This window comes from Schistocerca gregaria, chromosome 4 (genome assembly GCF_023897955.1).
Source record: "Schistocerca gregaria isolate iqSchGreg1 chromosome 4, iqSchGreg1.2, whole genome shotgun sequence".
Taxonomy (NCBI): Eukaryota; Metazoa; Arthropoda; class Insecta; order Orthoptera; family Acrididae; genus Schistocerca; species Schistocerca gregaria.
In genome coordinates, this window is record NC_064923.1 from 349883281 (window position 1) to 349896255 (window position 12975).

General features: G+C 45.3%; 1 protein-coding gene across 1 annotated transcript in view; it reads right to left on the minus strand.

Annotated features, from left to right (window-relative positions):
• Positions 1 to 12128, minus strand: part of LOC126268019 (uncharacterized) — a 183088-nt gene extending 170960 nt beyond the window's left edge. The window contains exon 1 of the mRNA XM_049973431.1: positions 11768 to 12128. Coding sequence (XP_049829388.1) covers positions 11768 to 12079 — 312 coding nt within the window. The 5' untranslated portion in view covers positions 12080 to 12128. The remainder of the gene's footprint in view (positions 1 to 11767) is intronic.
• Positions 12129 to 12975: the final 847 nt, after the last annotated feature.

The following is a 12975-nucleotide window of genomic DNA, read 5'->3' on the forward strand; positions in this document are numbered from 1 at the left end:
ATGCAGTTCCTCTAACTCTGAGCAGATGGCGCACGCTTGCTCACCGCATCTAACGCCTTACGTAAACATACGCTCAGGGTAACGGCCGGCGGAACCGGGTTCCATATCGTCGCCGACATAATCGCGCAAACGCACTCTCTTCAAGCCCGCGCCTTCCGTGCCTGAAGGAAGGGATTTGGAGCCATTGTTCTTTGTAGGCACGGACCACCAGTCATCACGTGTACGGGCCGTGTAAAGCTAAATGTGGCTGAGTGAATGTGTGCAACGACCGATTACCATATCTGGAGAAAACAGAGTTGGTGGTGGGTAAGGCAATGAACTTGCATTCCGTCCAGAGTAGGTTTTCCCCTCTAAATCACTCCAGGCAATTCTCTTCCTTATCCTAGTCGGCCTCCAAGTTTGTGTACGGTCTCTACGCACCTCGCCGCTGACGGACGTCAAATCCTATGCATCCATCTACTTCTACATGGATACTCTGCAAATCACATTTATGCGCCTGGCAGAGGGTTCATCGAACCACCTTCACAATTCTCTCTTATTACAATTTCGTATAGCGCGCGGAAAGAATGAACACCTATATCTCTCCGTACGAGCTTTGATTTCCCTTATTTTATCGTGGTGATCGTTCCGCCCTATGTAGGTCGGTGTCAACAATATATTTTCGCATTCGGAGGAGAAAGTTGGTGATTGGAAATTCGTGAGAAGATTCCGTCGCAATGAAAAACGCATTTCTTTTAATGATTTCCAGCCCAAGTCCTGTATCATTTCTGTGACACTCTCTCACATATTTCGCGATAATACAAAACGTGCTGCCTTTCTTTGAACTTTCTCCATGTACTCTGTCAGTCCTACCTGGTAAGGATCCCACATCGCGCAGCAGTATTCTAAAAGAGGACGGACAAGCATAGTGTAGGCAGTCTCCTTAGTAGATCTGTTATATTTTCTCCTGCCAATAAAACGCAGCCTTTGGTTAGCCTTCCCCACAACGATTTTTGTATGTTCCTTCCAATATAAGTTGTTCGTAATTGTAATACCTAGATATTTAGTTGAATTTACGGTCTTTAGATTTGACTGGTTTATCGTGTAACCGAAGTTTAACGAGTTCCTTTTAGCACTCACGTGGATGACCTCACACTTTTCGTTATTTAGGGCCAACTGCCACTTTTCGCACCATTTAGATATTTTTTTCTAAATCGTTTTGCAGTTTTTTTTATCTTCTGATCACTTTATTAGTCGAAAAACGACAGCGTCATCTGCAAACAAACGAACACGGCTGCTCAGATTGTCTTCCAAATCGTTTATATAGATAAGGAACAGCAAAGGGCCTATAACACTACCTTGGCGAACGCCTGATATTACTTGTTTTACTCGATGACTTTCCGTCAATTACTACGAACTGTGACCTCTCTGATAGGAAATCGCAAATCCAGTCACATAACTGAGACGATATTCCATAAGCACCCAATTTTACTACGAGCCGCTTGTGTGGTACAGTGTCAAAAGCGTTCCGGAAATCCAGGAATACGGAATCAATCTGAAATCCCTTGTCAATAGCACTCAGCACTTCATGTGAATAAAGAGCTAGTTGTGTTTCACAGGAACAATATCTTCTAAATCCATGCTGGCTGTGTGTCAATAGACTGTTTCCTACGAGGTAATTCATAATGTTCGAACACAATATATGTTCTAAAATCCTGCTGCATATCGAAGTTAATGATATGGGCCTGTAATTTAGTGGATTACTCCTACTACCTTTCTTGAATATTGGTGTGACCTGTGCAACTTTCCAGTCTTTGGGTACGGATCTTCCGTCGAGCGAACGGTTGTATACGATTATTAAGTATGGAGCTAATGCATCAGCATACTCCGAAAGGAACCTAATTGTTGGCCCTCTGTCTGACTGTCTGTCCAACTGTTAAGAAACCTTTTTCTCGGGAACAGGTGGACCTATCGTGTTGAAATTAATGACACCTACTAACGTCTATGGTCCTTTGGCAGTGTAAACATTTTAAGCTTCTAAGTCATTTCAGTCAAAAGATACGGCTGTTTATGTCACTTATTTTGATACTCGAAAACTCACACATTAAAACCTGTAGGGTACTTTCTGTTGACGTAGAATCATGAAATTTAGCAAAAAGCAAATTTTCACAGTACAACTGAAGGAAATAAATCCGAAAATGGTTAAACTGTAATTATATCATACAAAAAATATCTTCTCGTCATTATAACATACATTGCACTCATCATCCATCAAAAGCATAATAGACAAACACTACTGCATGTAAACGTAAAACGTAAGTTGTAGTAACGTTTCAGTAATTAAATGAAAATATTTTATTAACTCTTCTATATCTACGTATGTAAAATGAAGTCACCCGCTTGCTAGTCTGAGGAACTACTTTACAGATTTTGATGCAGTCTTCGGTTTTTCGGGACCGATGTCCTACCAGTATCTATATCGAAAAGAGCAAAATTCGTTGAGACTGTCGACTCCCCGGGAGAGTTTGCACACTCCGTGTGTGTGTCTACTTGGACTCTGTCAATTTTCTAAATCGCAAATTACATTTTTATATGCTAATCCACACCATTTCCTCTTCTCAATATCTGTTCAAAATCCTATCACATCGTACTATGTACGTTTACATAAAGTTATTAAAAATATAAAACAAAGCTAACTTCGACTCTCCCTTACTAGCACAGAATGGAGCTAACATGCGTTCACTTGCTCGAACTCACGTCGAACAAATGGAAACACAAGAGAAAATGCACACCGTTCATTAAGTCAACCGTATTCAGTTATAAGTTTGTGCGAGTATGATGTGCACCAGTAAAGACAAGGTGGAAATCCAGGAATACGGAATCGATCTCAAATCGCTTGTCAATAGCACCCAGTACTTCATGTGAATAAAGAGCTAGTTGTGTTTCACAGGAACTATGTTTTCTAAATCCATGCTGACTGTGTGTCAATAGACCGTTTCCTACGAGGTAGTTCATAATGTTCGAACACAATATATATTCTAAAATCCTGCTGCATATCGACGTTAATGATATGGGCCTGTAATTTAGTGGATTACTCCTACTACCCTTCTTGAATATTGGTGTGACCTGTGCAACTTTCCAGTCTTTGGGTACGGATCTTCCCTCGATCGAACGCTTGTACACGATTGTTAAGTATGGAGCTAATGTATCAGCGTACTCCGAAAGGAACCTAATTGGTATACAGTCTGGATCAAAAGACTTGCTTTTATTGAGCGATTTGAGTTGCTTCACTACTACGAGGATATTTACTTCTACGTTACTCATGTTGGGAGCTGTTCTCGATTCAAGTTCTGAAATATTTACTTCGTCTTCTTTTGTGAAGACATTTCAGAAGGCTCTGTTTAGTAAATCTGCTTTGGCAGCCCTGTCTTCGATAGTATCTCCATTGTTATCTCACAGAAAAGGCATTGATTGTTTCTTGCCGTTAACATACTTCACATACGACCAGAATCTCTTCGGATTTTCTGCCAGGTTTCGAGACAAAGTTTCGTTTTGGAAACTGTTATAGGCGTCTCGCATTGAACTCCGCGCTCGAAAAAGTGACCAGTTTTCTCCTCTTTGAACTAAACGTATTCAAATTGAATCATAGAAAACTTTTCTCTTAGGTATCCCCCTTTTCTGTAATATATCGTGTACAACTGGTATATGTTTCATGGTCTGTGGTTTCATTTCAGTTATCATACTGTTATATTTGCAAGCACCCACATTTAGGTCATTTTTCGAAAGGTGACATCGTTTAAGTGGTCAACAAAACACACAGAGTCTGTAAAAAAAGTGTTCCATATTCTTCTAGGAGATAGTGCTGTTCAAAACTAGAAAAAAATGTCCCATAGTAAATGTCTGGCTATAATTGCCTGTTGGAATACTGATCTCGTGTCAGCTCGTGGACGCTCACTGCTGATTTCTTGACGCTCGTGTAAGCCCCGTGCTTAATCTTCTGACTGATTCTGTTGTCAAACATCTGACAGCGCGCCTCTGAATTTCTTCGATGTCTTCCTGTAATGGGACCTGCTGGAGATCGCCAACACTTCGTTTATGGAAGAGCTATACTTCCTTAGAACTCTCCCAATGCAACGTATACATGTATAATCGACGTGGCTGTGTGAAGTAGCACATCACTTATATTGGATTCAAACATCACTGCTTTGTTTTTCCCACCCAGCTGCATTAACATATATTTTTTTCTAGAGCAAGTTTTCATTCATCACATCGAATACAAATTCTCCCTAAGCCATCCAGTATGCTTATTCAATTACTCATCGGCGTCATCAGCAAGCAGTCGCAGACTGTTGCACAACCTGTCCGTCAGATCATTTCCGTATATACAGAACAGCAATAGTCCTATTGAGCACTCCTGATGACAACCTTGTCTTGAAGATACGCCGTTCAGGACAACATGTTAGGTATTATTATTTAACAAGTACTCTAGCCACTCACATACACTATGTGATCAAAAGTATCCGTACACTCCCAAAAACTTACGTTTTTCATATTAGGTGCATTCTGCTGCCACCTACTACCAAGTACTCCATATCAGCGACCTCAGCAGTCATTAGACATCGTCAGAGAGCGGTATGGGCCCTTCCGCGGAACTCGCGGACTTCGAAGGTGGTCAGGTGATTATGTGTCACTTGTGTCATACGTCTGTACGAGGGATTTCCACACCTGTAAACATACCTAGGTCCACTGTTTTCGGTGTGATAGTGAATTGGAAAAGTGAAGGGACACATACAGCGAAAAAGCGTACAGGCCGACCTTGTCTGTTGACTGACAGACCGGCGACAGTTGAAGAGGGTCGTAATGTGTAATAGACAGGTATGTATCCAGACCATCACACAGAAATTCCAGACTGCGTCAGGATCCACTGCAAGTACTATGACAGTTCGGCCTGAGGTGAGAAAACTTGGATTTCATGGTCGAACGGTTGCTCATAAGCCACAAATCACGCCGGTCAATGCAAAATGACGCCTCGCTTGGTGTAAGGAGGGTAAACATTGGACGATTGAACAACGGAAAAACGATGTATGGAGTGTTGATTAACGGTACACAATGTGGCGTTTCGATGGTGCGGTGTGGATATGGCGAATGCCCGCTGAACGTCATCTGCCAGCGTGTCTAGTGCCAACAGTAAACTTCGGGGGCGGTAGTGCTATGGTGTGGCTCAAATGGCTCTGAGCACTATTGGACTCAACTGCTGTGGTCATTAGTCCCCTAGAACTTAGAACTACTTAAACCTAACCAACCTAAGGACATCACACACATCCATGCCCTAGGCAGGATTCGAACCTGCGACCGTAGCAGTCTCACGGTTCCGGACTGCGCACCTAGAACCGCGAGACCACCGCGGCCGGCTGTTATGGTGTGGTCGTGTTTTTCATGGAGGGGGCTTGCATTCATTGTTGTTTTGCGTGGGACTATCATGGCGCAGGCCTGCATTGATGTTTTAACCACCTTGTTCCTTCCCACTGTTGAAGAGCGATTCGGGGATGGCGACCGCATCTTTCAACACGATAGGGCACCTGTTCATAATACACGGGCTGTGACGGAGTGGTCACACGAGAATAACATCCCCGTAATGGACTGGCCTGCACAGAGTCCTGACCTGAATCCTAAAGAACACCTTCGAGATGTTTCGGAACGCCGACTTCGTGCCAGGACTCACCGACACCGATACCTCTGCTCAGTGCAGCACTCCGTGAAGAATGGGCTGCCATTCCCGCAGAAAACTTCGAGCACCTGATTGAGGATATGCCTGCGAGAATGGAAGCTGTCATCAAGGCTAAGGGTGGGACAACACCACACTAAATTCCAGCATTACCGAAGGAGACCTCCACGAACTTGTAAGCCATTTTCAGCCAGGTTTGCGGATACTTTTGATTACATAGAGTATCTGGGAACTTTCCAAATACTCTCTCCCCTCCCCCCACCCAATAGTTCCTCTCAGCCCATCACAACGGAATTAAATTCATTGTCTAAAAAGAGCGCTAGCAACCGTTTACATGTTCTTTCCAGCACAATAACTCTCCTAGCCTTCTTCATAGTTTTATTAACTTTATTAACAGTTTGTCTTCTACATCCGCCATTCAGTAAATACACTCCTGGAAATAGAAATAAGAACACCGTGAATTCATTGTCCCAGGAAGGGGAAACTTTATTGACACATTCCTGGGGTCAGATACATCACATGATCACACTGACAGAACCACAGGCACATAGACACAGGCAACAGAGCATGCACAATGTCGGCACTAGTACAGTGTATATCCACCTTTCGCAGCAATGCAGGCTGCTATTCTCCCATGGACACCATCGTAGAGATGCTGGATGTAGTCCTGTGGAACGGCTTGCCATGCCATTTCCACCTGACGCCTCAGTTGGACCAGCGTTCGTGCTGGACGTGCAGACTGCGTGAGACGACGCTTCATCCAGTCCCAAACATGCTCAATGGTGGACAGATCCGGAGATCTTGCTGGCCAGGGTAGTTGACTTACACCTTCTAGAGCACGTTGGGTGGCACGGGATACATGCGGACGTGCATTGTCCTGTTGGAACAGCAAGTTCCCTTGCCGGTCTAGGAATGGTAGAACGATGGGTTCGATGACGGTTTGGATGTACCGTGCACTATTCAGTGTCCCCTCGACGATCACCAGAGGTGTACGGCCAGTGTAGGAGATCGCTCCCCACACCATGATGCCGGGTGTTGGCCCTGTGTGCCTCGGTCGTAGGCAGTCCTGATTGTGGCGCTCACCTGCACGGCGCCAAACACGCATACGACCATAATTGGCACCAAGGCAGAAGCGACTCTCATCGCTGAAGACGACACGTCTCCATTCGTCCCTCCATTCACGCCTGTCGCGACACCACTGGAGGCGGGCTGCACGATGTTGGGGCGTGAGCGGAAGACGGCCTAACGGTGTGCGGGACCGTAGCCCAGCTTCATGGAGACGGTTGCGAATGGTCCTCGCCGATACCCCAGGAGCAACAGTGTCCCTAATTTGCTGGGAAGTGGCGGTGCGGTTCCCCTACGGCACTGCGTAGGATCCTACGGTCTTGGCGTGCATCCGTGCGTCGCTGCGGTCCGGTCCCAGGTCGACGGGCACGTGCACCTTCCGCCGACCACTGGCGACAACATCGCTGTACTGTGGAGACCTCACGCCCCAAGTGTTGAGCAATTCGGCGGTACGTCCACCCGGCCTCCCGCATGCCCACTATACGCCCTCGCTCAAAGTCCGTCAACTGCACATACGGTTCACGTCCACGCTGTCGCGGCATGCTACCAGTGTTAAAGACTGCGCTGGAGCTCCGTATGCCACGGCAAACTGGCTGACACTGACGGCGGCGGTGCACAAATGCTGCGCAGCTAGCGCCATTCGACGGCCAACACCGCGGTTCCTGGTGTGTCCGCTGTGCCGTGCGTGTGATCATTGCTTGTACAGCCGTCTCGCAGTGTCCGGAGCAAGTATGGTGGGTCTGACACACCGGTGTCAATGTGTTCTTTTTTCCATTTCCAGGAGTGTATGTTCTAAAGCTAGCCTGACATCGTATAAGAGTTGGACAAAAATATGGAAACACTGTGATATATGCTTGTTTGAATATAAATGGATATGCTGGCCAACTCAGAGGGTTTAGCTGTTGACTTTCACCAGGATCGGCACTTTTGGGATGTTCTCAATACGTTTCAAGTGTAAGTCGTGGCCAGAACAGTATTCTGTGTAGTTGTGAGTGCATTATGTCGACGCTAAGTCAATTCGAAAGTGAACAAATGTTTGTTTTCTTATGGTGGGAGCTTCCGTAACCAAGGTAGCCGAAGTATTTCGTGTTTCAAGAGGCACCTTATCGGATCAAAATGGTTCAAATGGCTCTGAGCACTATGGGACTTAACATCTGAGGTCATCAGTCCCCTAGAACTTAGAACTACTTCAACCTAACTAACCTAAGGACATCACACACATCCATGCCCGAGGCAGGATTCAAACCTGCGACCGTAGCAGTCGCGCGGTTCCGGGCTGAAGCGCCTAGAACTGCTCGGCCACCGCGACCGGCGCACCGTATCGAAGATTTATACCGCATGCAGAGAAAAAGGAAGATCATCATCCGCTTGTCACATCGCGGACGGATGTGTGTGTTGAGCGATCTTGACAGACGGAAATTCAATAGGATTGTGATGAAAAATAAGGAGACGACAGCTGAAAAAGGCGAACTCGCTAAGCCTGTCAGCACCAAAACAACACGAAGAGTGCTCCAAATGCGGAACTGCAGGGCTGGGATTCATTTGCTCGGATGAATCTTATTTCACATCGTTTCCAACTTCTGGGCGAGTCCACGTCCCACGATTGAAACGTGGCTGTGATTTGGGCAGCCATATCGTGGTTTCCTATGGTTCCCATGGTTAGTTCGCAAGGTGGCATTACTAGAAACATTATGTGACCATTCTGGCTTATCAGATCCATCCCATGGTACAGTGTTTTTCCCCAGTGGTGACGCCGTATTCCAAGATGACAATGCCCTTGTCCACACATCTCGCATCGTCCAGGACTAGTTTTGTGAACACGAGAATCCACTCTCACATCTCACCGTACTTCAATGTTATTGAGCCTCTGTGATCTACCTGAAGTTTCTACGTGTCCTTAGGATGAATGGTGTAAGATTCTTCTCTTGAAAACCGTACAGGATCCGTATTTATCCACTGCGAGACGGCTGCAAGCTGTTTTGAAAGCCAAAGGTTTTTCTATACCGTTTTATTCACGGTAATTTGTTGTGTTCTTAGTGTTTTCACTTTTTTGTCAACGTCTTGTAACAAAATTGATGATTCTGTGCCGTTCACGGTGGAGCGAAATCCTATTACGCCACTGCAGAAATGGCAGGTATGTTGTTTAGCCGACAGGGTTAATCAAAAAACACGTGCCACATGCATCGAATCGGCACTCTTTTTTGCCGAATCAGAAACAAAGTCTGTATGCCGTTCCAGTGACTTGCATAGAGGGGTATTCTCAATTCACCCATGCGCTAGTGGGTAATTATGCAGATTTCACTTTAATGCAACAATACCTAACACTTATTTTTACTGCAAACAACTCAGTGTAACCTTACGAATTAAACTTGATAATTCATTATACTCTAAAACGAAGCGGTTTTAACATTTCCTCCGAGTTACAAAATACGCAGAGGCAACAATACTTCATTCTAATGTTTTCTGTGTCTCGTATCGTTTCTTAGCTCAAGGCAAAATAAAAATTTCAAGTAAATGATGTCACCTATCAAGAGGACATTATTCGGCATGGATTCCTTTGTTCTACCCTTCTTCGTTACGAAGATACGAGCGCAGAATGACTTTTGATTGTGACGTGCCTCTGTCTCTAAAAACGGAATCCTTATAGGATAACTTTGTTAGCCCTCCGTCTGACTGTCGGTCCGACTGTTCAGAAACCTTTTTCTCGGTAACAGGTAGACCTATCGTGTTCAAATTAATGGCACCCACTGAGGTCTATGGTACTTTGGCATTGTAAACATTTTAAGCTTCTAAGTCATTTCAGTCAAAAGATACGGCCATTTATGTCACTTACTTTGATACTCGAAAACTCACACACTAAAACCTGTAGGGTACTTCCCGTTGACGTAGAATCATGAAATTTAGCAAAAAGTGAATTTTCACAGTACAACTAAAGGAAAGAAATCCGAAAATGGTTAACCTGAATTATATCATATAAAAATATCTTTTCACCATTAGAAAGAACATACATTGCATTTATCATCCGTTAAAAGTATAATAGACGAACACTACTGCATGTAAACGTAAAACATAAGTTGTAGTAACGTTTCTAGTTAAATAAAAATATTTTATTGAATTTTCTATATCTAAATATGTAAACTGAAGTCCCCTGCTTACTTCTTTTTGTATGTCCGCGCTAGTCAGAGGAACTTCTTTACAGATTTTGATACGGTCTTCGATTTTTCGGAACCGATGTCCTAACAGTATTTACATCGAAAACAGACAACAGAGAACACTTTTTTTTCAACGACTCATCTTTCCGGACGAATCGACGTTTGATCCATCGGGTGAAGAAAAGCGCTATAATGTAAGAATTTGGGGCTCACAAAAACTTGTCGTCGTCGTCGAACATGAAAGAGACTTAGTAAAAGTGAATGTGTTTTATACCGGTCCTGTTTCTTTTTTTGCGGAGGAAACTATGGGGGGAATATCGTATACGGACATGCTGCAAAATTCTCTCTTAATCCGTTATGGATACGGGTCAGCGGCTGAAGAAAAATCACCACAACCGTATGTTTTCAGATATTGTTATTTTATTTACACGATCAGCTTCGCCATCTCATTGATGCCGTCTTCAGGTCTCTGCGCCATCCATGTATCGGGAATCAAATACATCGATGCAAGCATAACTGGAGCCATCAATACCTGGATTACGTGTCTTTTTTGTTGAGTGTGAACCTCGAAGACCTGACAAGAATCCACGTTGTCAAGTTCTTGAAAACACTCCACATAAATTTCAAACAATCCAGGTATTACTGGTTCTGGTTATGTATGCATCGATGTATTTGATTCTGTGTACCCCCGAGTGTAGGACTGAAGATGGGATTAATGAGATTCCGAAACTGGTCGTGTATATAAAATAACAATATCTGAAAACATAAGACTATCTGCCGATTTTTCTTTGGTAAAATTCTCCAAATCAGATTCTTTCGTCAACTTTACGAAGATGTCAGTAACTTAATTTTTATGGACGATCCCGCACTGCCTCGCTTTCACCGTCAGGCGCTGTGGTTCTAGACGCTTCAGTCTGGAACCGCGTGACCGCTACGGTCGCAGGTTCGAATCCTGCCTCGGGCATGGATGTGTGTGGTGTCCTTAGGTTACTTAGGTTTAGGTAGTTCTAAGTTCTAGGGGACTGATGACCTCAGAAGTTAAGGCCCATAGTGCTCACAGCCACTTGCACAATTTCTTTGCTGCTGGCGCTACCTAAATAAGATTATTCCACAACGATGGATTGTAATGGTTTGTAAAAAGTGGACAAGATATTGTTAATTGTTTTTGGACTCCCAGGTCACCACACCTCATACTTCGCGATTTCTTTTTTTTCAGTGGGGATGTACAATAAAGACAGACTTTTCGTCCTATATATGTCAGAGACGCTACGAGAACTGAGAAATCGAAATCTTGAAGCTGTCAGTTCAATAAACAGGGACTTGTTGATTCGTGTGTGAAATGAAATAGACTACCGTTTCGACCTCGAGCAACGTATGGTGCTCATGTTGATTGTGTGATATCTACATCTACATGTACACTCCACAATCCTCCTGCGACGTGTGGTGGAAATTTCCTCTCTTGTTCCGCTCGCAAAAAGAATGAGGAAAAACGACTATGTATATGCCTCCGTATGAGCGCTAATTTCTCTTATTTTATCTCTGTGGTTCTTGCGCGCAAAATATGTTGGAGGCAACAGAATCGTTCTGCAGTCAGCTTCAATTGCTGGTTCTCTAAATTTTCTCAGTAATGTTCTCCGAAAAGAGCGTCACCTGCCCTCCAGGGATTCCCATTTGAGTTCCCGATGCATCTCAGTAACACTTGCGTGTTGTTCGAACATTCCAATAACAAATCTAGCAGCCCGTCTCTGAATTGCTTCGATGTCTTCCTTTAATCAGACCTGGTGCGGACCAGTACTCAGCAATAGATCGCAATAGCGTCCCACATGTGGCGCCCGCCGTAGCCTACCTGTCTGACACAATCAGCAGTTCTTGTCTTCACTGTCGTTGTGAGACTGCTGGCCTCCTCCGTGCGCCGTTCCGACCCTGCAAGCTGCTCGGTGTCCAGAAGACACGAGAACACGGCAAACCAACGAAGCACAGTGCAGTCGGCGACTACAATACCGACGCGCGGAAGACTCGGCGCAACGACAGAAGGCCGGTGTCCTGGGTGCGTGCGGCTGGTGAACGCGGTGAGCGGCGGCGAGGCGCCAGGCTGGAGCTGCGTCGTGTGGAGCGCCGGCCAGAGCACTGAGCGGGCTGCGCGGCGGGCGGCCGGCATCCGGCGGCTCGCTTTCACTCCGACACTCTCACTGGCCGCGCAAGACGACACCGGGACGCAGCACGACCCAGCCCAGCCGCTACAATGCAACGCCGTGCCGTGGAAACTGCCGCCGCGGCAACGCGCGCCCGCCCTCCCTCCTCTCACACCTGCCTACCGCCACGCTGTTAAACACTGCGTCCTGACACAGCCGCAGTATACTACTTACAAACACACTGGAGTACAAAGAAGGGCGAAACCAACTACCGCAAGATCTGTCAGCAGCAAGTAAGAATTGCTCGAAGAAACTAGGACCGCACTAAGAAAGAGCTGCTATTGTGTTCCAAAGAAATACGCACTGATACGGAAAGAAATGGCACTTTTATTCAAAAGACAATAATTACATTGAAGTCAGGTCCTCGACATTACAAAAGGAGGGGTATAGTACTTACTAGGATACGATCGCCACGGAAGCCAATGCATGCTCTGCAACGAGATGCCATGCTGGCCACAAGGCTGATAAACAGTTCTGCAATTTCCAAGCTTATCGAAAGCTCGGGCTCCGACCGACTACATACCGGGTGATCAAAAAGTCAGTATCTACATCTACACCTACATCCACATCTACATCCATACTCCGCAAGCCACCTGACGGTGTGAGGCGGAGGGTACCCTGAGTACCTCTATCGGTTCTCCCTTCTATTCCAGTCTCGTATTGTTCGTGGAAAGAAGGATTGTCGGTTTGCTTCTGTGTGGGCTCTAATCTCTCTGATTTTATCCCCATGGTCTCTTCGCGAGATATACGCAGGAGGGAGCAATATATTGTTCGACTCTTAGGTGACGGTATGTTCTCGAAACTTTAACAAAAGCCCGTACCGAGCTACTGAGCGTCTCTCCTGCAGAGTCTTCCACTGGAG